A 26,843-nucleotide genomic window follows, 5' to 3' on the forward strand; every position below is an offset into this window, starting at 1 on the left:
GGGAGGTGACGCCTCAGGGATGCTGCGCAGGGGTTCACTCAGTTGTGTTGAATACCGTCGGTGTCTCCTCCCAGCACTGTTTCCCGTCCTGTCTGTATTTATGATCCGAGCTTGCGCACTGAGCGTCTCCATTGTCTGGCCCGTAGCAGCAGCAGCAGCAGCACCAGCGGCGGCGGCGGCGGCGAAGCGGAGAGGATTGGAGCGCCGATGTGAGCGCAGGGGAGCGGCATCACTGTGACCCCAATCTCCGGGGAAAACTGCCGGTTGGAGACCGTCGGACCAGACGCGCAGAGCGGACGGCGACGTCATTTGATTTATTTGTGTGTGTGTGTGTGTCAAAGACAGACCGTCGTTTTGGCGGTCAGACAGACAGCAACAGTTGTCACGATGTCTGAGATCAGATGAGGCCAGAGCAGCGGAGTGAACATTGCGGCGCTGTTGTGATCCGGGCCGGGTGGGTTAAACGTGTTGCTGCCGCGTCCCGCCTGCAATGATACAACCGTCTTAATCACCTGGGACGGCGAAGGGAGTGTGGCGTACATCTGTTTGTCAGTCTGGGCTTCCGGCGTCGTCCTGCTCGTCCGCCATCCCCCGGTTGTGTCGAGGTTTTGTCTGCGGCTGAGGTGAATCCAGACGTCAGCGGTGGCTCATGTTCCGCTCAGCAGGGAAACGGGCTGTTGCGTCTGCGGAGAGTCAGAGCTGACGAGCCAGCGGAGACACACGGACAGACAGGCAGGCAGGAAGGCCGAGAGACAGACAGGAGCGAGGGGAGGGGGCGACAGCCTGTTTCGGCTCTCTCGACCCTTTGCGGATCGAGCCGAGCCCCCTCCTGATTCCACCCAGAACCCCCACCCACTTGTCTCCCGCTTTGGATGGGGGGAAAGCAGAGTACGGCGGGGCGGCCCCGGGGTGCTTTTCCCGGTGTCTCTACGGATGACAGCGCGGTGCCACCCTCGGCCCACTTCGGCCACTACCGGCCGAGCGGCACCATGGGCCTGCGGAGTCGTTCAGTGAGCTCCGTAGCCGGGATGGGGATCGATCACAGCCCCGCCGTGCCCTTCGGCTTCTACACCCCCAGAGGGACGGACCCGGATCGAGCAGGAGGGGGGTCAGGGGGCACTACAGCCGCCCCCCACGGTACCGGATACCAGGACACTGGGGGCGGAGGGCACCACACGGATGGGGTGCTCTATCTGGGGTCCCGGGGGTCGCTGGCTGACACCTTGCCCCTGCACATCGCACCCCGCTGGTTCAGCGCGCACAGCGGTAAGGGCGGTCTAGTCTGCACACACACACACACACACACACACACACACACACACACACACACACACATACTTCAGGCAGAATTTGAGTGACGCTGAAGGATTAATCATCAGAGAAAACCACACGCAAATGCATTCCCACGGACATCAGCTCCTACAGAGAAACACCTACAATCACGCACACACCTTGTTTACCTGCAGGTATGAATGTCACCAGTGCGGTGCCATTACATTTCTGCTGAGAAGGGTCGTTCAGCTCAGCCTGAGGATGCACTGAGAAGGAAACCGACAGGAAACATAAGAAGGCAGCTTCAGGCTTAAAAAAATAAGCAGACTTGTGTGTAAAACAATATGCCCCCCCCCAAGGGTCTGACCCTGTGATGGCCGAGGTGGGTAAAATGCACAGTAACAGCAGAAAACAAGCAAAAGCAGCTTCTCCACACTTCACACTTGACATTTTTCTGCAGGAAATTGTCTTAAATTGAAAAAAAAAAATTGATTCTGCAGCTTCAATAAAATAAAATCTAAATACTTTCAAACATCAGTCTGGTCAAACACTCACATGAAATTGCTATTAATAATAATTTTATCAATGGAGAGGAATATTTTTGCTGGGAGTGTGTGTGTGTGTGGGGGGGGGGGGGGATTTGGTGAACACAATGTTGCAGGGTGTGCTTCCTCTCGACTGTCACCACTGCACCGTCTGCATAGGTCATTCCTTGTGTGACATGACAGTAATAAGCCTGTTGCCAAATCTGGCTGAGTCAATTAGCCCTGCGATTAGAGAGGAGGGAGGGAGGGAGGGAGCATGAGAGGAAGGCAGGCACAGAGTGGAGGGAAGGGTTTAGGGGGTTGTCTGTGGGGTGATGATGATGATGTATCTGTGGGTGACCGATAAGCTAAGATAAGATATATATGTTATAATCCCTATAGGGAAATTGTGGACTTGTCATGCCATCATGTACATTCGTACACCTACACTTAACCTCATGGCCACAGTTGGTTCCTTTCCAACTGCATATACAGAAACACACAAAGACTCAGCAACAAAGTCCTCCAGGAAGATTAGACACACTCCTCTCTCTCTCTCACAAACACCCTCAGACACACACACACACACACACACCCTCAGACACACACACACACACACACACACACACCCACACCCGCACAGCAGGCTCAGCCAGGTCCCCAGGCTCTCATTACCAAAGCCCTGACCGGCTCACAGCAGGAGAATGGCAAGTTGCACATCAACATCTCGGCTGTTTTTCCTTGCCTACATTGCTTAGTGACTCTGATGTGCTTTCATATCAGTGAGAGGAGATAACAGGGTTGGAGAGGGAAGGGGAGGGAGAAGAGGCTGAAGATTTTCTACTCAAAATACAGGAACCCCCCCTGTGTTCATGACTAAAGCAAAGTTCAGGACAAGACATTTTTTAGGGGCCCTACTGCTGTGTGATTATCATATGGGCGTGGTCAGCAGCTGGCCTGTTGTGGCTAAAAAGGTGAGGCTAGTTGCGGCCACACTGTAGAATGCACAGCAACAATAATGTTGGAGTCGAGCTGCAAAAAAAAAAAAAAAAAAAGTGCAGAAACATGGTGAATACCATGTTTTCGAGGCGCTGCTGATTGATGCTGCAGACCTCAGCCTCAGGCAGGATCACATTAAAAAGACTGACAGTCCATCAGGATCACTGGCAAGAGCCGGGGTGAGATCTGGACCGTGTGAGGGGGGAAAAGGGCAGGACTGACAATATTCCTGCCTGTGTGAGAGAAGTTACAGCTTCAAACTGGTCTTCTTTTTCTCAGTGTGCAGACAAGGGTGGAGGCAGATAACCGTACAAGACACGGCCTCAAGAGTCTGGTGAAGGTCGCTCTCGCCAGCATGTCTCGTCTTTTACGCTGTGATAGAAGGTTGGCTGTAACTGTGGGGAGTTTTGCCCCCTTTTCATCCACCCAGACCTCTGCTCCAGCTGCTTAGCATGACCTGTCATCTAACTTGTTCCTCCAGCAGAAAGGCTCTTCTCACAGAGGTTTTCTGTTGGTCAGTGAGATTTTTTTGGAAACTTTTCTGCCTCGGGGTGCGTTCAGAAAACGACAAAAGAATCCAGGGGTCCTTGTTTATTTCTGTGAGACCACTGCTTTAGCTCAGTGGGCTGCAAGGAGCATAGTGGTGGTTCTTCCTGGTTTAACTTTAGCTGAAGCACAGAGCACTGAGTAATACACTACAATACAGTACAAACCTTTTTTTTTTACATTTTCCTCTTCCAAAGTATTTTCATGTATGCACAGGTGTGAACTGTCTGCCTGTGATGAGAGTGTGTTTGCTCATGATGAAACGGCGCCGCCGTCTTTGGTTGGAGTCACTGTGTGACTGAGGCTACCTCCACACTGCTACATTTTCAGAAATGAAAACGATCTCTGTCCAGACTAACACACCTGAGAACACATATGTACATGACCATCACGCACACTGAGCATGTGCGAGCCTGTGTAAACAGGAAGCAGTCTGTCTACTCGACAGTTGATTCGTCGCACAAAATACTGTGAACGAGGAACAGCAAAGGCAATTTTAATAATGAATAACAATTCATTACTCATGTTGCTTTCACCACTAGTAGTCGAGGCTGATAAGACACAATCAGTGAGCGACCGTTGGCGTGTACGTCATCGTGTCCAGTGGTCTCTGTTTTTACCCGTCCAGACTACAACACAAACCTGGAGTTTTCAAATTAAAACAGGGCCAGCAGCGTTTCTGAAAGTCTCAGTTTATAATGCGGACGGCAGGAGGAAACGTAGGCCAGATGTGTTTTAAAACAAAAATGCAGTCATGGATCGTACAGTGTGGAGGTCACCTGTAGGGCTAGGCATAGGTCTCCCATAGCTTCCACCGTCAGGAGAGGCAAACCAAGCAAATATTGGAGCCCAAAGGGGGGAAGAATCTCCAAATTGCCTCTCATATTGGCACATTTTGCAATGACAATTATAAATCCCCTTACATATCTCATGAAGACATTGTACAGTGCACTGCTGTTGCCCCAAAGCCCCCTGAGTGAAGCCCCTGGTGATGTGCTCTGCAGCTAGTCTACCTGCATGTGAGGCAATCAGGGAACATCTGTAAATTGTAGGTTCCACCAATAATCTGCATGCTAGGTGTTTAGTGGACATCTGTAAATTGTTGTGTCTGCCAATAGTCATATGGGGTTAGGGGTCTTCGATGGGCTTCCTTGCCTTGGCCCCCCCACGTCTAGAACTGCCACTGGGTTCTCCCTATGGACCAAATTACCTTTGTATGGTTTATGTGGGGAACATGAGTTTAACAGTGTAATTTCCACTCACAAAGCTTTGGTACTGGCTCAGTTGTTGTCTGTTAGCTAAACCATGGTAATGATGTTAGCCCCTGGACATATAGCTTATATAGCCAGTGTTGCTACAGCTAATGGAAATGAGAATCCGCAGCTGGAGGAGCCAGCTGTTATTTAGCTCCTTTTGGAGCTTTATGGTTTACCAGTGATTTACAGTAACACTTGACAAACAGTGTTTCAGTGTTGTTCAGTCAGTTCTTAGTGTGCCTGAGGAAACACAAACAATCAAACGTGAAATCATTTGTGACGGCAGCGGCCCGGCTCATCAGGTAGAACTCAGACAGACTGTTAGCACTAGGGTTATTCTGGAATAGACCCCCCTGTGGTAGCTGTAAATCAGGTTCAACAGAGAACTGAGACTACATCTGCGACCTTAAAATGTGGTGTATTTATGGGGGTTGGTGATAAAGGGTCACAGTAAAAGACCCACACCCTGAAGATTAAGTCCGAGGTGGTGGCTGTCAGGCTGTGGGCTGCTCTCTCCAGCCTGGTTTGGTCTCTTAGAGCAGTTTCAGTTCAGGGAGCCAGTGTCGGGCTTAGCTTAGCTCCCCAGCACCAACCACATTTCAAGTTTCAAAAAACTGATAATAATCATCAACATTCCTAATGCTGCATCAAACTGATAAAAGAAATAAAGCTTAATTAAAATCAAATGTCTTGTCATGTGTAATTTGAAACGTACGTGTTCAGCTCTGCGCCTGACAGTGAAGCCTGGAGCACGGTCGGTCGGGACATGCGCAGGGTGTTTTTTTATCACAGCTCATGGGCGGCATTCATGTATTGTTTTGTACACCTGTGTGTAATTACTGTGTGTGGATTTGGTGTCAGATAGCAACGACCGGCTACCGGAGCGTTTCTCCTGACAACACAACACAGCTCACTTCACTTCAGCAGCCTCTGTCATCTCATCAGCACCCTCCTGTATAATTTTCTATGAAGAACAGATTAGTTATGAAACTAGTAACCTTCATTTTTCACTACATATTAGTGAGACTTCAAATTTTTTCCTTGTAATATTTGGTATTAGAAGCAACAATACCTTCATAAAGTCTCTCTCTCCTCCAAAAACCATATTCCAGTTAGCTGTATGGTCCTGTTTAGTTATGCTTAATGCATTTTCAAATGTCTCACGCAGCCACTTCAGACTGCTGCAGAAGTTCCCTGTAACACTAAGCTCCTTGATTAGACCTGAATTGTTCTACATGGCAGAGTAATACAATGATCTTTATCATGATTTTTATTGTATTTTCTCTGTCATATAGGGCTGAACAATTGATTGAAATGTTCACAAAATGCTACAGAGACGCCCTGGCTTACAAATCACATTCTCCAGACGTAAAGGAAGATGTTTGTTTGGTACAGACTTCAACAAAAATCACATCAACTGACATCAGCAACTGAAGTCGTGACTCATATCACAATATCTGACAAAATAATCTCAATATAATTTTTTTGCATATTGTTCAGCCCTACATCATATGTATTTTACTGTCATTCTTTGGATGGGGAAGTTTGCAGGATTGATAAGCAGAATTTAATGTGGGCAACTAAAACATATGGTTAAGGTTTGTTATGATTAGGTTGAGGTAACTAACAGGCTTGTCCAAGGCTGTGGCGACAAGTCAATAAAAAGGTGAACGTCAGTTGCAGGTCCACTATTGGGACTCAAATTTCAGTCTTCTGCATGAATGTCCAGAAGCTACTGGGCTGTGTTACCTGATGTCAGAACGTCTTTATTTTACCCAACAGGTCTTTTTGGAAACTTCAGTCCAAGCTTTTCACCTGCAACCGTGCTTCATGTAACACCAGTTAGTAGGTCAGCAAACGCTAGTGAAATCCAGTGAGTGTATATCGCCCTGTGTGGGTAAATGTTGAATGTGAAGTGTAGATCAGGTCAAAGTGAAAATGAGTTTGATTTTTAACGCCACTCATACTCAGCGTGCGGAGACGAACTCAAGGGAAAACAAAAAGCAAAACACATTCTGGATATTTCATTGCATTTGGGAGATGGATTATGGATTGAGGGAGACTTTGGGGTTAGAGACATATTTAATAAAGTAACCTCACATAGGACCAAGGCTGGGTCACCAGCTGGGCAAGGCAGGCAATTGCTACGTGGCCCCTGACCTCCACTGACATGATAAAGGCCTTAAGATGGTTCCTGCTTTATGACTTAACCTTGAGGCCCCCGTCATTCAGAGGGTTCCTGTGTCACACTGTCGTTTAAAGACCTTCGCTATTTCAGTTTAATGTGTGTGTGTTTGTGTGTGTACTTGTACTTGCTACATAGTAAGGACCAAAAAAAGTATTTTACTAACAGAGTGGGGACATTTTAGGAAAGTGAGGACATTTTGGCCGGTCCTCAAAGTAAATCGATTTTGAGGGTTAAGACTTGGTTTTAGAGTTAATATTAGATTAGGTTTAGGTTAAGGTTAAGGTTAGGGTTAGGCACTCAGTTGTGATGGTTAAGGTTAGGGTAAGGGGCTAGGGAATGCATTATGTCAATGAGTGTCCTCACAAAGATAGAAGTGCAAGTATGAGTGTGTGTGTGCGTGTGTGGGTGTGTGTCTGTGTGCGTGCTGTAAATTTATGTGTTTTTAAGAGAAACGTCACACTGCACATTTTTGGTCGTTCCTTTTGCATTTCTGCACAACTGCACAGCTGATCATTATCTTCTCAGTGACGACTCAGAGGCCTGGTTTGCTGTTTGGGTCAGGGGTCCTCACATGGAGACATCCACAGTCCTTGACCTTTACACTCCCATATTCACTAAGTGGTTGTTGGTATAGTGAGGGTCAGATGTTGACAGTTACCACCACCCACACATGCACACCACACACACACACACACACACACACACACACACACACACACACACACACACACATCCTCCTGAGGGAGACTCTCAGAAGACACTGATCGTTCCTCCACCGAAACACTTCAGACTCTTCCTCTTTAAAATGGATGTTAATCAGACTCCAAGTGCCTCTCCTTCTGTTTGCCCTTAGGTGTGTGTGAAGAAAAAGAGGTGGGGGCCAAAAAAACTCAAAATCATTGAAATAAGGGAGAAGACATTGTGTCTTTGAAATTCAAGGCAAAGGCCTGTGGTATTTGCAGAGGAGAGAGAGAGAGTGTGTGTGTGTGAGTGTGTGTGTGTGTGTGCCTGAGAGTGTGTGTTGATGTAGAGACACCCAGACATTAAGACATGCATTTACTAGGCTAATGTTAATCATGACACAGACCAGTAAGAGCCTTACACTTGCCTTTGTAAAGAAGCTTCATGTGGTGCATCTTCTCTTACACTGTCCAGACACATACACACTCACACACGCAGAGCTTCTTCCTCCCATCCAAGAGGTCCAAGGTCAAGCAGGCCTCGCACATGGATGTGTTTGAGGTATCATTCAACAGCTTTAGACCCCCCCCCCCAGTCTGACAGAACATATGGTCGTCTGGATCTGCGTGAAGCAGACGTCTCAGGGAGGAACTGCATCTCTGTGTCCTGTCTGCAGTATATGTTGAGTACTCAGTGATAGGCACTGTAGTTAGGCTTGATGAACTGATGCGATAACCTTTTTGTTATTGATGTTACCCGGCAACTCTGGGGTTTGTTAATTAACTTTATTGACAGGATTTAAACTGCTTTAAAACTTAACATATTTCAGGATGAGAAGATTTTTTGAATGTAGATGTGATGTGATACAAACAAAGACCAAGACTTACACTGAAGATGAGTTAATGTTACTCTTCCTTCAGTGTTATATGGTGGTTATTATCGACGTGATGTTTACTACCAGTATGACCATGTTGTACTTCAGACCATTCACCCTGAAAACAGGAACCTCATGTTTTACTGGAAGATAAACAATCCTTGTACACAGTTGTCACTAAAAAACACTATATTTTTGTTGTAGCTGCAGTAGCTAGCTAGCAGGTCTAGCCAAAGCTACATGTTAGCTCTGTTCAGTTAGCTTTCGAAGTTTGAATGACAGTACCATAACACAGTTAAAATGAATTTCACATTAATTATTTTAATGAGTTGGAAGTTGCGCATGTTGCATCAGCTACAGTATTAAATGTGCAACATGCTGCAGCTAGCTGGATGTCAATGATCAATAGGTCAAGAGTCCATTCTTTTATAAGTGTCTGTGTTAGCAGAACAGCAGTGACATGCGTTAAGAATCACAGGAGCTGGGTACTGTAGCCACCTGTCACTCTTCACTGCAGACAATGTTTTTAACAGCTAACAGTTTTGATAAGAAAATATGATAAAAATGTGTATAATGAACAGTAGATAAGTTATAGATGGATTTAGACTGCATCCGAAGAAATGACATTACAGGCTGTATACATGTGTAAGAAACTGAAGACAACACAGCTGACCAGATTACCTGTTCTGTCAACATCATTAGGAAATGTTAATAAGTCTGTTGATACTGAACGCATCAGCAAAATGTTCATTGACCATGTATTTGTTTTCCAGTCTTGCAGTACGGTATATACTTATAGTGACGAAGGCATCTTAAAACTTTTAAGATGCCAAAAAAAACAAAAAATCTGCTTTAATACAGATAAAGTCCAGTGACTTGAGGCACAATGTCCTTATTTAGATTTGACCATAAGCTTTCTTTAACCTTAACCAAAGCGCTTCTGTCACCTAACTCCAACCACGGCTGGAGTCTGGATGTGAAACCTGGTCACATCCACCTCCCAGACAACTGGTGCAGTTCATACGTGTGGTGCTTCATTCACAAAAATCTCTAAACATAATCCAGCTAGCGATTATGTTTGTCAGCCACGTTATTAGGGGAATAATTTAGTAACATATAATCATGATGTGCCTACTGAATCCCTTTGACAAAAACAGCTGATCTTTGTTTAGTTTGGTGTCTGAACGTCTTCTGCGCAGCTGTCATCAGATGAAACAACAATGTGAAAATGTGAGAAGGATTTCTGAACAGATTCCTCATTAGCTCAGCGATCAACATGGCAGCCACTTTAATATTTAACAGCACATGTTGTGTGTTGTGTTGTGGGGATTTCCAGGTCTGCTTGAAGATTGTTCTTGTGGGTCACTGGTACTGTGGGAAAAAGATGTAATATATGGTAATTTAATTCTGTAGAAATTATCCCGGTCAAGAAAATATGTGTCTGTTTGGGGGCAGTGGACGTTAAAAATAAACCTCAGAAGACCTCCTAAAATTTGAAAGTCAGAGTTTTTACTTTGAGATTTAAACCTTTAATAATTGCATTTTATTAGACAAACATAGTATCTCATATTAAGTTGTTAGGGCAAACACGTCCAGCAGACACTCAGCACAATTAGCATATATCTGTAGTTATGTTTCCAGAAGAGAGAGAACAGGGATGGGTGTTTGTGACCAATCAGATGTGTAAAGTTTAGATGCTCATGGTATTGTCCTGGTGAAAAAGAGCATCTGTCAATCATCAGTTTTACAGCCTGCTTGAAACAACAGGTCTCAAGCAAATAGCCACAGTGTTGAACCAGCATGAGCAAGCAATGTGTGTGTGCTGGCTAAAGCTAAAGCTGCTGTATTTCAGGAAATTAGCTGCATGGATGAGTTATACCTTTAACAAATCAGTGTGTGGTTTAAAATATTATAACTGTGCAAATAAATAATACAGTTATACAGAAGTTAAGTTATAAAAGAACACGTTTTTGATTTCCTTTGGTCATGCAAGCTGAAGGTGATGATGTATGATTCTCAGTTGCTTTGATTCGTCTCAGTGTTACACAAATGCCATCAGTGAGGAGCACGAAAGGCTGGACAGTCTGAAAAGAGTCTGAACCTGGAGACTAAAAGCTGGAGCTCTTGTAATTAATATGTCAAAAAACAGACAGACGTGACAGACTGAACAGGCTGGAGGAAAGAGAGAGAGAGAAAGATGGATGGGATGAATGGCTCATTAAAGGAAACAGAGAAGAATAAATCTGCCCATTGTGGCAGCGCATCACTGTGATGTGACTGAAGGACGAGGCAGAGACAAACAGAGCAGGAACGTAGTGAGGAATAACTAAACCAACTGACCTCAGTTCAGTCACTTCTTCACAATGATGCAAAGCTTTATGACCTGCAGACAGTGTAGATCAGTGATTCTCAACCAGGAGTGCATGCAACTGGAGGTACAGTATGTAAAAAGCCTGAGTAACTTACTAACTTACCAACAGATTACTGACTTCTCCAAAACAGTAATTATATTACAGTTATTAATCCAAGTAATGCTAATAGATAATAATCTTTTGATCGGGTGTAGTTGCAGGAGTTTGCATGTTCTGTGGTTTCCTCCCACAGTCCAAGGACGCAGGTTTAGGTGAATTCTCTACTCTAAACCGTCTACAGGTGTGAAAGTGTGTGATTGGTTGTTTGTCTCAAGAGTTGTGTCCAAATTCAGGGGCTGCATCCTTCAGAGACTGCATTTGAAAACCTATTGCATCACAGCGGCGCAACTAGGCCGTCCCATTTCAAAGGCTCCTTCAAATGTGGCCTTCTTTTCCTGTGCAGCGAAGGATCCAACAAGTGGATCCTTCATGGCCCAACCTATCCCAAGATTCAATGTGTGTTGGTAATAAAAGCAAACACCACCGACAGAGAGCCAGAGGATTACAATTTTAAATGTAAGTACTGGGTTTCTGCTCAGTTCAACAGCGAACGGTACAACTCTTTAAACCACAGGACTTAAAACCTTGACTTTTTGTGAAAAAAGTTAATTTTGGTTGCGAGGCGTCAGGAGCCGCGTTTCCCAGTGCAACGGTGGTTGTGCAGCAGGTGACACAAAGCAGAAATTCTCCCTAGACTAGACCATTCCAGTTCGGCCTTCACGGTCTACGATGGCTACAAAGGGCAACACCATCTCAACTGAAGGATGCAGCTCCTGACTTGGGAAGCAGCTTATATGTGGAATTGGCTCCAGCCCCCCTTGACCCTAACAGGATGGGTAAGTGGTGCAGCAGTTCAAGGCAGGTCACATCGGCTACAAGCTAAAAACTAAATGAAGGATAGAGGTTGAAGAGATTATTTTATTATTTTATCATTTTCAGTTTGGGTTGGACATACAGTTGGAGTACTCTATTCAAAATAATAATAGTAATAATAATAATGATGATGATAGTACTAGAGGCAGATGTTACTACTGTGGCCAAGGAGAAATAGCGGAGCATGTAATGAGGTAGAAAGAAAGCATCTGATTCAAAACCTCAGAAGAATGAAAGTACACTTTGATTTAATAGAGATTAATAGAGAAGTCATGAATGAGTGTTGTTGAATTTTATTTCATTATCTTAGAGCAGGGGTACTCAAATACAAATCTTCAAGGGCCACAAAGATGATTTTCAGTGACTCAAAGGTCCATTTATTGAGGTCGGTCAGGCCAGTTTACCATTAAGTTTAACTAAAATAAATCAGCACCTCCATAGAGTCGTAACAGGTAACAAACAAACATATCAAGATCTCAGGAATCAAATATAATGAAAAACTATTTTACATTCTAAGTGTGTCAGTGTGAAACACAGCTTAATGAGAGAATTTTTTCAGTCCATTCTTCTTTGAATTGACGATTTTCACTGTCCACCTTTCTTTTGGCAGATAATTTGGAACACGCCATTTTCGTGCAACCTTTTTTTTTTCGTGCACAGTCTAGGCTCCTCCCTGCTCTCTGGCAAAGTGACAATGCAAATGGCTTCACAAGCGAAAGTGAAACTTGAAAACGCGCTCGACCCATTAACAGGCTGTCTGTGTATCGTTGGCATGGAGACAAGTCTCGATAGGTACACGTGTTGACCCAACCAAAACACATACTGAAGAAATAACAGCTCGGGGGCCACAAATAGGTGGCCGGCGGGCCGGATGCGGCCCGGGGGCCGCCTACTGAGTACCGCTGTCTTAGAGGACTAATCTGACTGAAAGAAAGTTAATTTTTAATATTATAAACTTTAGCGATTCTGTTCCATACTCTGTACCAGTTTGTGGTGGTAATGGACCAGTTTGTCAATAAACCTGAAAGAGGAAGAAGAAGAAGAGGACGAGAGAGAGGTTTACTTGAAACGGCTGGATGTGTTGTCAGTATGAAGATGCAGAGAACCTCAGCAAAATGCTGTCAACTGCAAAAAACACAACATCTAATTTACTGAAACTTCTGACACGGCAGCAGAGCAACAATGTGAAAGTTGTTGAAAAAACATACACCCCGCTGACAGGGAGGCCTCGGCTGCCAGTGAAGCATTCGCTCCGGCTAAACTACAGAGAGTGGATTTCAGAGCAGGACACGGTGGTGGAGAGATGATAAGTGGACAAGCCCTGAAGAAGCTCGTAGCTGAGTTTATCACAGAGGAGATTTTACCTCATTTCTACGCATTGTAGAGAAAATACCCGTGAAGAGCGATGTCCAGCTGCAACAGAGGAAGCTGTTTGCTCGCCACCTTTGGAAAGGATACGGAAGGATGGAATCTAATTTGACGACCTCATTCGGAGAAGTAAAGTTTGTTTCCACCACAGCTGACGTTTGGACAGTTAACAACGGAAGCTTTCAGGGTTTAACAGTTCACTGGACCAGCAGCTCCTCACGGCCGCCATGGTGTATTAAAGAACCAGACACATTTGATGTTGTTGGCGCAGAGATGTAACAAATTCATTCATCATATGGACTGCTTGGCAAAGTTGTAGCCACTGTCACAGACAATAAATCAGTTTTTGCCTCGACATTTAAAATATATTAGCCAGTCAATTCTGAGTCTGATTCTGAACTGGAAGAAGACAGTGATGAGGACGTCACAGAAGATCTCGTCGTCAGTTTACTCTTCCCCCACAGTGCAGGTGACAGTTAACCTAATTTCCACTGGTGGTGTTGAGAAATACTTCATTTCCAGTGTGAAACCAACAGAGGAGGACAAAGTTACATGAGTCAAAGTATAGATGCTCCTGGTCAAATGTTTCTCCAATACAAGTTAAACTTCAGCCTGATTTTTACTTGAGTTAAAGTACTGAAGTACTTGCTTTTAAACATATTCAAGTATTCAAAACTACTTTTTTATGTCAACATGTTGTTGTGTTGTTCCACATTCACAGGACCTAATGACTCTGAAACAACCTACTGAACGACCAATTTACTGTAGCACCTGGAGAATCAAAAGCTTGTAGAATATGATACAAAGTAGAAGTTATTGATCAACCAAAGCATAAAAACAGTGAGTACAACAACCTGTCTGTTTAAGGTTTTTTTGGAATCGAATAAACATTGCAAATGTCAACGTGTTCTCTCAAGTTAGACAACAAATTTGATGAAGTTCATCGTGCTAAGCACAGGAAAGGAAGAATCTGTCTTTATTTCTAAAATGTCAAACATGGATTTGAGATAAGTCCATGATAAGTGGTCTCTGGTGAAGAATCTGCTTCATCTTTATCTAACGTAGCATCATCACGACACTGACAGGTTCAAACTGAGCCGTTCAGTAATCCAGCAGCACAACATGACAGATAGTGAAGGAGTTGTCTGTGATTGTTTTTCTCCTGTGATGAACCAGTGTATGGTCTATCATATTTTCAAAATAAAATTCATTGCAGATACTCAAGTAAATGTACTTTATTACTTTTACTTGAGGCAAGTTTGACAGCTGGTCCTCTAAATGTTATTGTGAATTGTGAAGGTACCTAAATTTCTAAATCTCTCAAATTTATTTGGGCAGATTTATTTGTTGCACCTTTCATGATCAGAGGGAACAGAGTGTAATGTCTTTTTCAGCAGTTTGTACAGCTGTCAAAACAGTAGTAGTCAATATAATGATCTTCATCACAGCAACAGAAGATTAAAACAAATAAACAGGTCAATAAATAACCTAAAACGAAAAATCTTTATTATACTGATCCCACATTGGAGGAAAGATGGTTTAGATCTACAGTGATTATTCAGCATGAAGCAAGTTGAATAGTAATTACACAACTATAATAAAATGATCAAATTGTTGGTGTATTGGATAGCAAAAATGCACTTGCAGCTGTCACTTATCTGAAGTTTAATTTGATTGAATTTAATGGTGGAGGGATGAGGGTGGGAGAGGACCCTGCCCCTGTCTCTGCGACATCAAGCAGCCATGATGAAATGGACTTTTTTGTCTTTGAGACAGAGCCTGAGGACAGCTACTTGGCAGAAAAAGAAGTAATGGACTATTTGAGATCATGGGTGATATGAGGTTGAGACTCTGAAGCAGTTCTCAAATGTCAAAAACATTTACATGAAGTCAGAGTCCTTATAGGCAGGTCTCGCCACTCTGCAGCCATCGGGCAGTTATTTCTGGCTAACAAGACCACGCCCCGGTCTAAATGAGCAGGGAGAGAGTCATAACTGCACTTTCAATGGTCAACAGGACATGAAAGCTGCATGTATAGAGTCAGCAGTCAAATCTGATCAAAAACAAGCAAAAGGTTTGGTCAGTTTGCCCCAAAATAAAGTTATAAGGTTATAAACAGGTCATACTTCTACTACACATGCACCAGGTTTCATGACACAATCTCAGTGACGCCGTCTGCTCCTTCCTGCCACCATCAGTTATTAACCTCAACAACATGACTGGCTTCAGCTGTTATAAAGCAGATGATTGGTTGTTTGAAGGGAGGGGCGGGACATGTGTCATACAACCGCCATCTTTGACCTTATGGACTATTCTAATCAGGATTCGTTCAGTGGTTTGTTGTCTCTTGTGTAATGTCTCTGATGAAGTACAACACTGCCGCCCCGTCTTTAGGAGGTTTGGTGCTCGACATTAGAAGCAACAGACTGATAAGAGGTTTGAGACGCTTCCTCTAATGAGCAGTGTCTACTTTGTGGAAACAACGAGTCACGACTACTTGTAAACTATGAGTCAAGATGGCCAGCTGACTCTGGCTATCCTGTAGCCAATCTGCAGCTCACATCTACGACAGGGACACCTTAAAAAGCCTCTACATACTGATCTGAGCTCAGTTTGTGTCTGTTTAAGAAATGTTATCTCTGGCTACAAGATGTGAAGCCGTGGAAATCAACTGAACAGTGTGTGGATTCTACTTAAATCAGTTTGTCCCTGCTGGGGAGCTAATGCTAGCTAACCTGCTGCCTGCAGACATCAGACTGATGTCAACACAAACCAAGTGTCGATGAGTTTGTCAGCAGACTTTCACTTTCTGACCTGTCTGTGCTCAAACTGAGAATGAGAGTGGATGTCTGTGTGTCTGACAGTGCATGTGTAGCTGTATCAGAAAACATTATTCACATTTAGGCCTAGAAATATAGATGTGTCATGTTTTAGTCATTTTGCATTTGTCAAAGCAAAATGAATCCTTGGTCCACAGTTTTATAGCAGGGAAGTGTGTTTACAGTTCAGCAGTTTCATTTTCAAGGTTCAACAGTGTTGCTCTCTTACAAATGTGGAAGAAATTTAAGTTCCCTCAATTCTGAGAAGCTCTTTGTGCAGCATTAGTATTTATCTGATGTAACTGAATCATCAAGGACTGAACTGAATCGATTCTGATCCTTGAATCAGAAGCTCAGCGCTGATATCCAGGAAATCATAGCTTAACAAATCACATCTCTCTCCTCGTGCAAACTTGACAGACTTGTTTTTGAGATTTCATTCTTGCCGTGTTGTGTACATACCTTGATTTTCTGATACCAGTGCAGTTAGAATTGCAGTATGTGCATATGTCAGTCACATCATGCATTTGTGCCTGGATGCAGTTTTTTTGCAATACATGTATTTGATTATTATTGTCATTAAAAAAAAAAGTATAATTATATGTTTTTTTCTATAATATATAATTAATTTTGATAGTAGAAAAAAATGTTGCATATGGTGGGAAATATTCGGTATTACCAAATATCGGCCCAAGGCTGACCATCTTCAGTGTTATTAAAGACACAAAGTGCTTAATTATGAAATTACATTTGCTAAATTCAGCAGGAATGTCCTGTTATTCACTTACTGCTGAGGAGAACAAACACAGTAAACAACTTTCACTGAGAGCTACCAAAGTCCATCTATGTTTTTTATGGAGATGTTTTTTAAGAAATTTCACACGTCCACACACACACACACACACACACACTCATTGGAAAACACAATTTTAGTCTCTTAAACACACAGACGCACACTCTCAGCTTAAACCAGGTTAGAGGCTGAACCATCAACTCTTTTCACAACACTGTGTGTAATCTCCTCTTAACTCTTAAATGAATAAGTAGCTATTCAGAGATTTGCCATTATTTTTCTGCATAACACAAAGCAAAGTAAGATTACAGTGAAGTATATTCCCAAACGTACACAGATTCTTGCTGTTTAGGTTCTGTCAGTTGGAGCAAAGTCAGTCACTGAGTAAACTTTGATCATTTCTGTTGAAGAAGACGTCATATTTAGTTAAATGTCATTATTTTAAAAAAAATACACAAACAACTTTGCTGTTCAAAAATTGTGTTTTATTTATCAAGATACACAGTTTGTCAGCATCGTCTTTCAAATCCATATATCTTACTGTAAAAACTTTGTGGATAGATAGATGTTTCTACTTACTTCTCATGTAGACAGATGTGAGTGACAGATTTCTCAATATGTGGGCAAATGAGGCCAAAACTGTCTGGACAGACGACACTAGAGCTGTCACTTTTTCTAAAAGTAAAGTTTGAGCAAATTTGAACTAACTTATAATTTAAGGTCAGAGAAGCTGTTACTCTTCAGTCCAGTCTATAAATTTCCCCATGTGGTGTCATAAAACTGCATCATGATTGTGCTACGAATTGTGGCTCCAGCTCTTTCATTACTCTGAAAACCTCCCGCTGGTCGCATATCCTTGCATGTAATCCTGGGGTGATGACCTTTTTATGAACTTCTGGAGAGGTCTCTGAGGTTGAGTGTGGTGAGCAGCAGGAAGTCAGACATCAGCTGATGGAGCTCCTCTCGTCTCTGGTGCCTCCGCTGCCTCGTGTTGGTGGCGGTCCAGCAGGTGAGACCTCAGATTTGTTGTGTCCACACGTTGTTTGTCAGGTGTCGTGATCATCCAGTCAACACAGCTTTGCTGGCTTGTGACCTCCTTCATTTTAATCTACTGGATTAGTTTACTGATTGATCCAAAGCGTATGTGATATTATTAATAGCACCCTTTGCTGGACCAAAAGGTAAACTACTTCAAAAAGTGTGTTGTGCTCTACAGAATGTAAGTTGTATATGAAGAGTGGTTATCTGAGTTACCATATCGTGTCTGTTGGCTCGAACCAGTCAGGCCTTTCTCCTCTGACATCGCTCATCAAGGCTCTACAGACTGTAACCCCACGGGGTCAGCAGTTTCAGAAACCCCTCTTACACGGCCTGTTCAAGGCGGGAAATTTGCACCTTTATTCTGCCTCCCATGGGGCATCGGTGTTGTGGCAATAAGCCGGCAGTGGAGGCAGTCACAGAGCCGAATTGACATCTGCGTTAAAGGGACAGACGCGTGTTACACGTCACGCCTCTGATTCTGTAACGCAAGCATGCTAACTACAATCACACACAAGGGCAACATTATTGTGGCTTTGTTTGGTTCAGTATAAACAAAGCCGACATAATAAGGGGTCTTCTTAACAGCAGTGCAGCACAATCTGTGTTTAAAAGAGGCTAGTAATACTCAAACCAGCCTGTGTGGCACCAACAGTCTTGCCACAGTCGAAGTCACGCACATCACATTTTTACCTGGCAGGCGATAGGTATTTTTCTTATGCATGTAATAATTATTATTAAAACACACAAGAAACTACAGCCTCAAAAGTGACCAGACTCTGGAACAGAAGATCTATTTTTTTGTATTTCTTTGTCCCCTGAGTACAATCTGCATCTTACAGGATCCCTCTTCACGGTCTTTTCTCTGACACATTTCCTGCTTGTGATAATGTCTCAATGAAAGGAGCAGGAGCAGAGGCAAACAGTCTCCCAGAGAATGATTAGAGGTCTGAGGCCTGAAATAAGTCTTCCTCACTGCTGCTCCGCCTGTGCTTGCATCATCAGATTTAGGATTTGGAGGGATAAAAAGAGCCTTCCTACCAGATACAGATTATTGACAAGTGTATAATGGCGTCCATAGGCGTACTCTGACACACATACGGAGACCAGGCCTGAAATCAGTGAGGAGCTTCCTTAAGCACAGAAATAATTCAGCAGAGATCCTCCCACACGAACTGCAACAGCACACACAAACAAATAAATACTGATGCATAGCGTACGTGGGACACACAGGGACACACAGGCATAATTACAATGAGTCCCGTCCATACAGTCGGGTGTTGTGGCTGGATTTAACGGCCAAGGGTTTCAGGAGCGCGGGGATTGGGGGGAACATCTGTGCCGCTGAACTGTCTGGTTGCAGGATTCAAGAATATAGGTCAGCACTGCAATTTATTTCTGTTTCCTCTGCCTCTCTCTCTCTCTCTCTCTCTCCCTCGCTCACACACATACACATATAGAGATACACACTCTCCCCATCTTTCCTTGTCTCTTTCCTCCCTGCCAACTCAGTGCAGTGCACACACACACAGGAGGCATGTAAGGTCACACACAGACACATCTACATTCTGCATGCATGCAAGGGTAGAATGAGATGACAGAGAATGAAGGAGAGACGGTGAGGCGAGGTGTTGAGGTGGGTTTTTGTTGCTGTGACAACCACATTGCTGTCTATCACCGCTGTTTTTCTAGACACGCACAAGCCCCAGTGTGCATGCTCTCATGCAAACACAAACACACACACCCCTCACCTTTGCAATTGTCACCTCAACTGCGATATTCCCTTCCTGGCTGGCTGACTTCTGCTGCGCACACACACACACACACAGACGCATTTGCAGAAAAAGAAGCAGAGCTGGAGGTCAGGAAAGAAAGCGACGGGGAGTGAAAAAACGATTAGAGATGAGAGAGTCTGGAAAACAGTAGATAATGTTCACTTCTTGGATTTGATTTGAAACGGTCTCTACAGGCTTTCATAACAGGATAGCAAAAGGTTGCAGGTTGCATCAGCCCTGTGGTTGAATGTCAACAACATATGCACTGTAATTGCAACGGACTGGCCAATTACGAGCGGCCGTTGCAGTCGGCGGGCAGGGCGACTGTTGCTATGGTCAGTGCCTAAATGTCGTCAAGACAAAGCAGACTGAACAAAGGGAGCAGGGTTCCACAGCCAGCTGTTTGTAGGCCTGACTACTGTACCACATCTGACATCTGACTAAACGTCTCTGCACAGGAAAACGCCCCCATGAAGCCTCATCCAGTGTCAAACGTCATCAGTTCAGTTCAGTAAAATCTGGTTATTTTCTGATTGAGCTTTTTGCTGTGCCCACTTCTCCTTGGTTTGTCTGTTTCCTGCATTTCCCAGAAAACCCTTGAAAAACCCAACAGAAAAGATGTACCAAACTTGCTGCATAAAATTAATTAATTTAAATTTATATAATTAATATAATAATGTGTAACATATAATAATAATAACTCATTATATATATTCTTTATGTGGTTGAAATTAGCTGATAAATCAATAAGGCTATTGACCAAAACAGTTTTGATAATAACCAGATCATTTTCTGGCTCCAGCTTTTAAATATAAAGAGTTTCTGCTTCTCTTCATTTCCACAGAAATTTGTTTAGTCAAGGTGGTAAGTCATCCACACCCAGACACGTCTCATCTGAGGATCAGTTGAGCTCACAGGTGACGGTCTGGTTAGAAGAAGGCTCCAGCTTCTTTTCTTTGTCTTTTTCACCATTTTCTGACATTTTAACGACCAAATAACAACTAATGAAATGCAAACGAAAATAATTGTGAGTTGTAGCCTTAAGCCACACATGGCATTTGCTTTGTGAAAGACAGTAACACCATCAGTCTTTTCCTTTATTGGTTAATGTTTGATTTCATAACAGTGCATCAGTGTTTATGATGATAGCAGCGTGGTCTTGGTACAGTATATCTAATATTGTGTGACACATTGGTTTTTGATTTGTGTGTAAAAAAAAAAAACAAACAAAAAACCCACTCAGCAAATTGCAACTTTCATGAAGCGTCTGACTCCACTGTCCACTGAAGACACCAGAGGAAACATCAGCTGACTGTAACCTCCCTCAAATGAAACTAACATTAATGCCATATTTACATCATATTTTCTACATTTGACTGGTGCTCTATTAATTATGTAATCTTGTTGTACTCTCTTCTTCTCCAGTGATTTAATGGGACCTGACTCTAAATTTTGTTCCCCCCGGTTGTGTATCTCAGCTCCAAATATTCTCGAAACAGTAGTGGAGGGAAATTCATTTGCATTTGCTTTGCTAGTTTCCTAAAAAAAAAATCTGTTTTGCGCTACATTAAGATGGAAACTTGGCAACTGCAGCAGTCAGAGAAATGTGAAACTGCATGATAACATTCATAATGATTGCAGGCAGATTTTTTATGAAGATGTTACACCGGGTGGTGCAGTTTAACGAGAATGTCAGATGATTTATATGTAGCTCCTGTTCTCTGAAACTAGGTTAAATGTTCCTTGTTTCAGAATTGAAGGATAAGATAAGTTTTCATGTTTTGAACACATTGGTCAGCACATGAACTTTTGTCCAAATGTAAAAGATCCACCTTCTAGCACCTGAAAAACTCACTCACTGACATTACATCTCAGGTTTTGTACAGATTAAACAGACAAAACACATTTTTACTTTATATTTGGTGCATTTTAGAGAAGAAAGCAACCAGTCCTTTTCAAGCCTATGATACGAACCATAAGAGTGTCTGCTGAACTAGCGCCCCTATGGTGGCAGGTTTACGGGACCTTGATTGTCATGGTTACAATAATAACATGCGGACTGTACTAAGAGCGGTGTACCTACTTTAGTCACCATGGTTACTTTCATACCAGTCACGGCTTGGTTGGGTTCAGGAAAAGATGGTGATTTGGGTTAAAATAAGTACTTACTCAACATTACGTGATCTTTGTTGTCATGGTTACAATTATAACAACGAGCGGTCATGGATAATAGAAACAACAAACTGCGACTTTCACACAGGAATCGAACACCGCTCTCCTGTGTGTTGTTGACCCATCCATCCACCACAACCTCCTCCTGATGTGGACTTTGTCGCTCTATAAACTATGTCACTGCACTTTTCCCGTTGCTCCTGCCATATAACTACGGCCACTGGATGTTGCCTAGCAACAAAACCAAACTATGGGCTTGTTTCTTACAGGAGAACAGTCTTGAAGAAAGTATTAATCGATTAGTAATGAGAATAATCCATGAGTGGGGCTGTAGGTGAAATATTGCTCATGTAACATCGTTACCTGATGGTTGCTGAGAGACCAGCACGTGGTGTGTGATGCTGCACTCTGTTGTTGGGCCTGACTTACATTCGTGGTGTTGTTTACTGATCCCCGTCGGGCTCTCTGTGCTCTCTGGAGAGCAGGGCTCTGAGGGCTTGACTGAGCATTCGAGACTCTCTGCGTAGCAAACACACTAAATTAACCCCCGGTGGTGCTGGAAGCACAGGCCTCACTGTCTCCAAGCTGTGGCCCCGTCCTTTCTTTTCCTCTGTGTAATCATACATTTCTCTCCCCCTCCCACTCCTGCTTCACCTCTGACCCCCCCCCCCCCCCCCCCCCCCCCCCCCCGCCTCACCTTCATCAAAGGTCACATTACCTCCCCGTGTGACAAACACAACAAAAGACATGTTTCTCCCTGTTCTGTTCCTGTACACTCTCTTCTCTCTACACCCCTGACATCCATCCTCTCCTCCGTCTCTCCCTCTCTCTCTCTTGTCTATTTTTCTTGTTCTCTTGGTTCTGTCATGTTCCCATGGAAACTGCTGGTCCTTCCGGTAAGGTAAGGAGAGTTTTTTCAGTGAGAGTTGCCTTAGTTGTAAGCTGTGATGTAATCGAAGCAGCAGTTCCCAGGGCTGCTGTTTATGGTCATGACAGTGGTAGGCTGCTGACGACGATCAGGCTTCCTCCTGTCTGACTGTGGCACTGAGAGGATCTCTGAGGTCGAGGATGTGTATGTGTGTGTGTGTGTGTGTGTCTGTGTGTGTGAAGGGTGTACTACAAACACTGCAATGGCTTGGTATTTGTGTTGCTATATTTGTACAGCTCTGAGTGCAACTCCTGCTGCTACACAACCAAGGTGGAGAAAACAAAATGGAGGTGACACAAAGAACCAGGTGATAATAAAAGACAGTGGATGGAAGCAGTAAAAACACTTAAACTACCCAATATAGTTTGATTTATTTCACAATGGCAAAACATAGAAACACAGATTATTACACCAGCAAATGAAGATAGTGTGACAGCATCAGAAAGACAAGTCTACAACAAAACACTGGCCTCATGGGGATAAAAGGTCTCTTTTCATTGACGAAGCAATGGCTCAGTCTGTGTTAGTCTTAATGGATAATTCCATTTCCAGTTCCATTCGCTGAGATCCAGTTAGCTTGTAAACAAATCCCAAGATTAGCTGAACTCAGGCCTCGTCTACATGAAGACACAATTTGTTTTTGACACAATAGCGTTTCCATGTTGTCACTTGCCCTCTGTTCTGACAGAGTCCACCAGCTTCATGCACAAGTCCAGAGTTGATATTTGGGAGGTGCAGTGTTGAAGTGTTTTTGTGTGTCTTCAGAGAAACATAAGTCCAGTTTGAGTAATTAGGGTAAAATGGTAAATGGACTGCATATATAGCACTTTCCTAGTCTTATCAACCACTTTTATTGTAAGCTACATTCACACACAGTTACACAGCACTTACATCTACACATAGAGTGCTTCTTTTATTCACAATGATCAGAGACAGTGTGGAGCTCAGTATCAAGGACACTTGATACTGAGGACTGGAGGAGAACTGGAGGAGCTGGGGACCGAACCAGCGACGTTGTGATTAGTGGCCGACCCGCTTTAGTTAATGAGCCACAGCCGCCCCTGAAAAACCCAAACTGCTCCAAAGAAGAAAACAAACTGTTGGAATCAAGATAAACAGCAAACAATCAACAGGGTGTTGAAGTGAATAACCCAGAGAATCAAAATGAAAAATTGATAATCAGACCTTTACAGACCGAACTGACCCACACTCAGTCAGCCACTTATCACAGTCCTGTGTGCTCACAGTTTTTGTTTGCAATAACAGATTATTAAGGACATTCAGAGGTGCTTCCCTCAGGTTATACCCGTTAAAGTGTTTTTATTTACAGTCTGTCTGATCTTCTGACTGCTTGGTTTTCTGGTTTCACCTATTGGACAAATATATTTTTTATTTATTTTTTTAAATGACTTTTTCTGGCTTTTTAGGCCTTTATTTTATAGGTACAGTGAGAGAGAGACAGGGAGGTTGGGGAGAGAGGGGGAGGATGACATGTAGCAAAAGGCTACAGGTCAGATTTGAACCTTAGGCCACTGCAGTTAGGACTAAACGCTCTACCAGGTAAGCCACCGAGGATCCTCCATCTATTGGACAAATATTATAGATAATTGGGGATGATGACCAAAGCTACAAACATAGACCCAAACTAGAATGGCACTAAGTAGTGCATTCACAAAGTTTTCTGACCCCTTAAATGATTTCACATATTATTGCATATTATTATGTTGCAGCCTTATGCTAAAAAATTTTTTTTTTAATAAAATCCCAAATTAATCTACACTCAATACCCTATAATGATGAAGTGAAAACAAAATTGTAGAAGTTTTTGCAAATTTAGTTAAAAGGAAAAAGTGAAATATCACATTGACACAAGATGTTATTCAGATGCTTAAGCTCAGGTTCCTCAGGTTCCTCATGTTTCTGCACATTGACTGGAGTCACCTGTGGTTGATTCAGCTAATTGGACATGATTTAGAAAGACACACACCTGTTGATATGAGGTCTCACAGCTGACAGTGCATCAGAGCAAAAACCAAAACATGACGAGGAAGAACAGCCTGCAGAGGTCAGAGACAGGATTGTGTCGAGGCTACGGAAACATTTCTGCTGCATTGAAGGTTCCCAAGAGCACAGTGGCCTCCATAATTCTTAAATCAAAGAAGTTTGAGCAGAAATAAAAATAACATTATTATTTTTCCAGACTGATGAATTATGAAAGCTGCTAAATTTTAGATGAGGTTTGTCACTTAGCAAATCTAGGAATTTACCTGAATATTAAAGATGGCAGGCCATAGATACATTTAGCTTTCCAATGTGTTTTTTGTAATATTTCTGATAGACAGAAGGCCAAATAATATATCTATTTTTTATTTCATTCAAGTTCTTCATTATCCAACACAAACTGAATTTTCCAAAGAACATATTGTATCTCCGTCAGACAGTATTACCTCACCTGTCTCATCCAGGTATCTCTGGTCCTCACTCACTGTTTAAATTCATGCATTTTTTTAAATTGGCATTTGGTCACTTTTACAAAATACGTTTCATTACTAAGTATCAAGAATCCAGCTCCCGCTCTCCTCACCTCCCATCCGTCCTGGGGCCTGGCTGGCTCTGCAGCGTGACAAGCAGTGTGACTAGAGTTGCTCTCAGACTTTCCATCTGTAGTATTAATGGTGTCTTCTCTCTCCTCCTCTCCGATCTGTCTGCCTGACACCGGCCGCCTGGAGTGCCTGCGTGTGTTAAATCTCCGCCTTCAGTCTGCCATGCCACAGAGCTAAACCCCCAGAGTGGCTTTGTTGTGCTTCTGCAGTCGAATCTCTGCCATCAGCCTGTCTGCTATAGAGCTAAATCTCAGCATGGCTCTGTGTGCGTGTGTGTGCGTGTGCATCTGCAGCAGAATCAGTTTCCAATTTGCCTTCTTTAAAACCTCAGTTCTGGTTTTCCCTGAATTAGAACAAAAATTTACAAAGACAACCTGAGCATCCTCTAGCTTACCTTGTCAGGAGTGACTTTGCTCTACATTTGCTGCTCTGCCATTCTTTTTCTTCCACTTAAAAGTTGTACTTAAACGTTAGAAAGAGCTGTCTTATGTGTTTTTAATTTAGTTGTAAAAGAAGTTCAAAATATCTATTTGCGAGACATGACGTAATGATCAAAAAGACAAGAATCTAGTCATCTGTATAACTTTTTATAGCGCTAGCCAGGCTCGGACTGATAATCTGTGCTACCGGTCAAATGCCCGGTGGGCCGGTCCACATTTGGGCCGGTAGCCTCTCATTTTTTTTATGCAATTGCAAAATTTTTAAGTCATTTTTTTCTGTAGGCTACATAGGCTATGTTCAGCAGCCCATGAATGGCCCCGCGGCCCGTTATTTATGGGGTGGGGGGTGGGGAGGGGTGGGGGGGGTTGGAGGTTCGTCGGTCCAGAGGAAAAATTGCCAGGGCCGAATTTTGTTCCCAGTCCGACCCTGGCGCTAGCAGTATGAAAATGTGCTACACAGAGCTAGCGCTAACAGGATCTGGAGTCCCAGCAAGTGAAATCCAACTTAGAGCTATTTTGAAAATGAAAATATATTTAACAAGACTAAAGGTGTGTTCAGAGAGCAAAGTGGTGTTTGTGCAAATTTGACCTCAAACAGCCAAAGCACCAAATGGACAGACATTAGCTATAGCAAGCTAGCAATGTACTGCCAACTGTCTGTGCGTGTTCAGCTCAGATTTCAGAAGTCACCAATCAGTTTGTATGCAATCACTAAAACCCATATACTGCTAGTGCTACAGTCTACTGTGCAGCCATGCTCGCAACTCTTAGCTCTGAGCATTTAGCTCAAAGCAACAGCCTGCTAACATGCTCACAAGAAGGAGCCCTTTGTGTTGCATCATTTTTTATTGTTAATACAATAATACATTTAAGGAATAGTTAATAATTTGGGGGAAATATGCCTTTTTTTTAGCAGCTTCTGTTTAGCAGGTATGTTTGCCATCTAAGGCTAGCATGTAAGTATGCTAACATTTGCTACAAATTGTGCTAAGTAAACACAAAAAAGTAGAGCTGAAACTCATGGGAATGCCATTCATTTTCCTGAGGATCACCACAGTTATTACAATTCATCCCAAATGTTGAGACAGTCCATCCAAAAACTGTCCTGACATTTCAGTCGGAACCAAACGTTTTCATCCTGCTGGTGGTGCTGGATGGAAAAAGCAGGGAGTCAGCAAAGTTACTGGTTCAGGATGTCTGCACTAATGCTGTCATCTCCACACTGTTAGTCTGGCTATAAAAAAGTGTGACGCTTATCTGAAGCTGAGGCACAACTGAACTTT

General features: G+C 43.1%; 1 protein-coding gene and 1 long non-coding RNA gene across 2 annotated transcripts in view; one reads left to right on the forward strand and one right to left on the reverse strand.

Annotated features, from left to right (window-relative positions):
• The first annotated feature begins 125 nt into the window (after positions 1-125).
• Positions 126-26,843, forward strand: part of znrf1 (zinc and ring finger 1) — a 73,754-nt gene continuing 47,036 nt past the window's right edge. Inside the window, exon 1 of the mRNA XM_071490700.1 lies at positions 126-1,266. Coding sequence (XP_071346801.1) covers positions 873-1,266 — 394 coding nt within the window. The 5' untranslated portion in view covers positions 126-872. The remainder of the gene's footprint in view (positions 1,267-26,843) is intronic.
• On the reverse strand, positions 23,324-25,838 carry LOC139627065 (uncharacterized). The gene is made up of 2 exons (XR_011692494.1): positions 24,505-25,838; positions 23,324-23,614 (listed from the first exon to the last, which is right to left on the reverse strand). It is a non-coding gene; the product is annotated as an uncharacterized lncRNA (long non-coding RNA).

Source organism: Trachinotus anak, unplaced genomic scaffold, assembly GCF_046630095.1.
Source record: "Trachinotus anak isolate AG129_WGS33_773 ecotype Australia unplaced genomic scaffold, CSIRO_AGI_Tana_v1 ptg000002l, whole genome shotgun sequence".
NCBI classification, from domain to species: domain Eukaryota; kingdom Metazoa; phylum Chordata; class Actinopteri; order Carangiformes; family Carangidae; genus Trachinotus; species Trachinotus anak.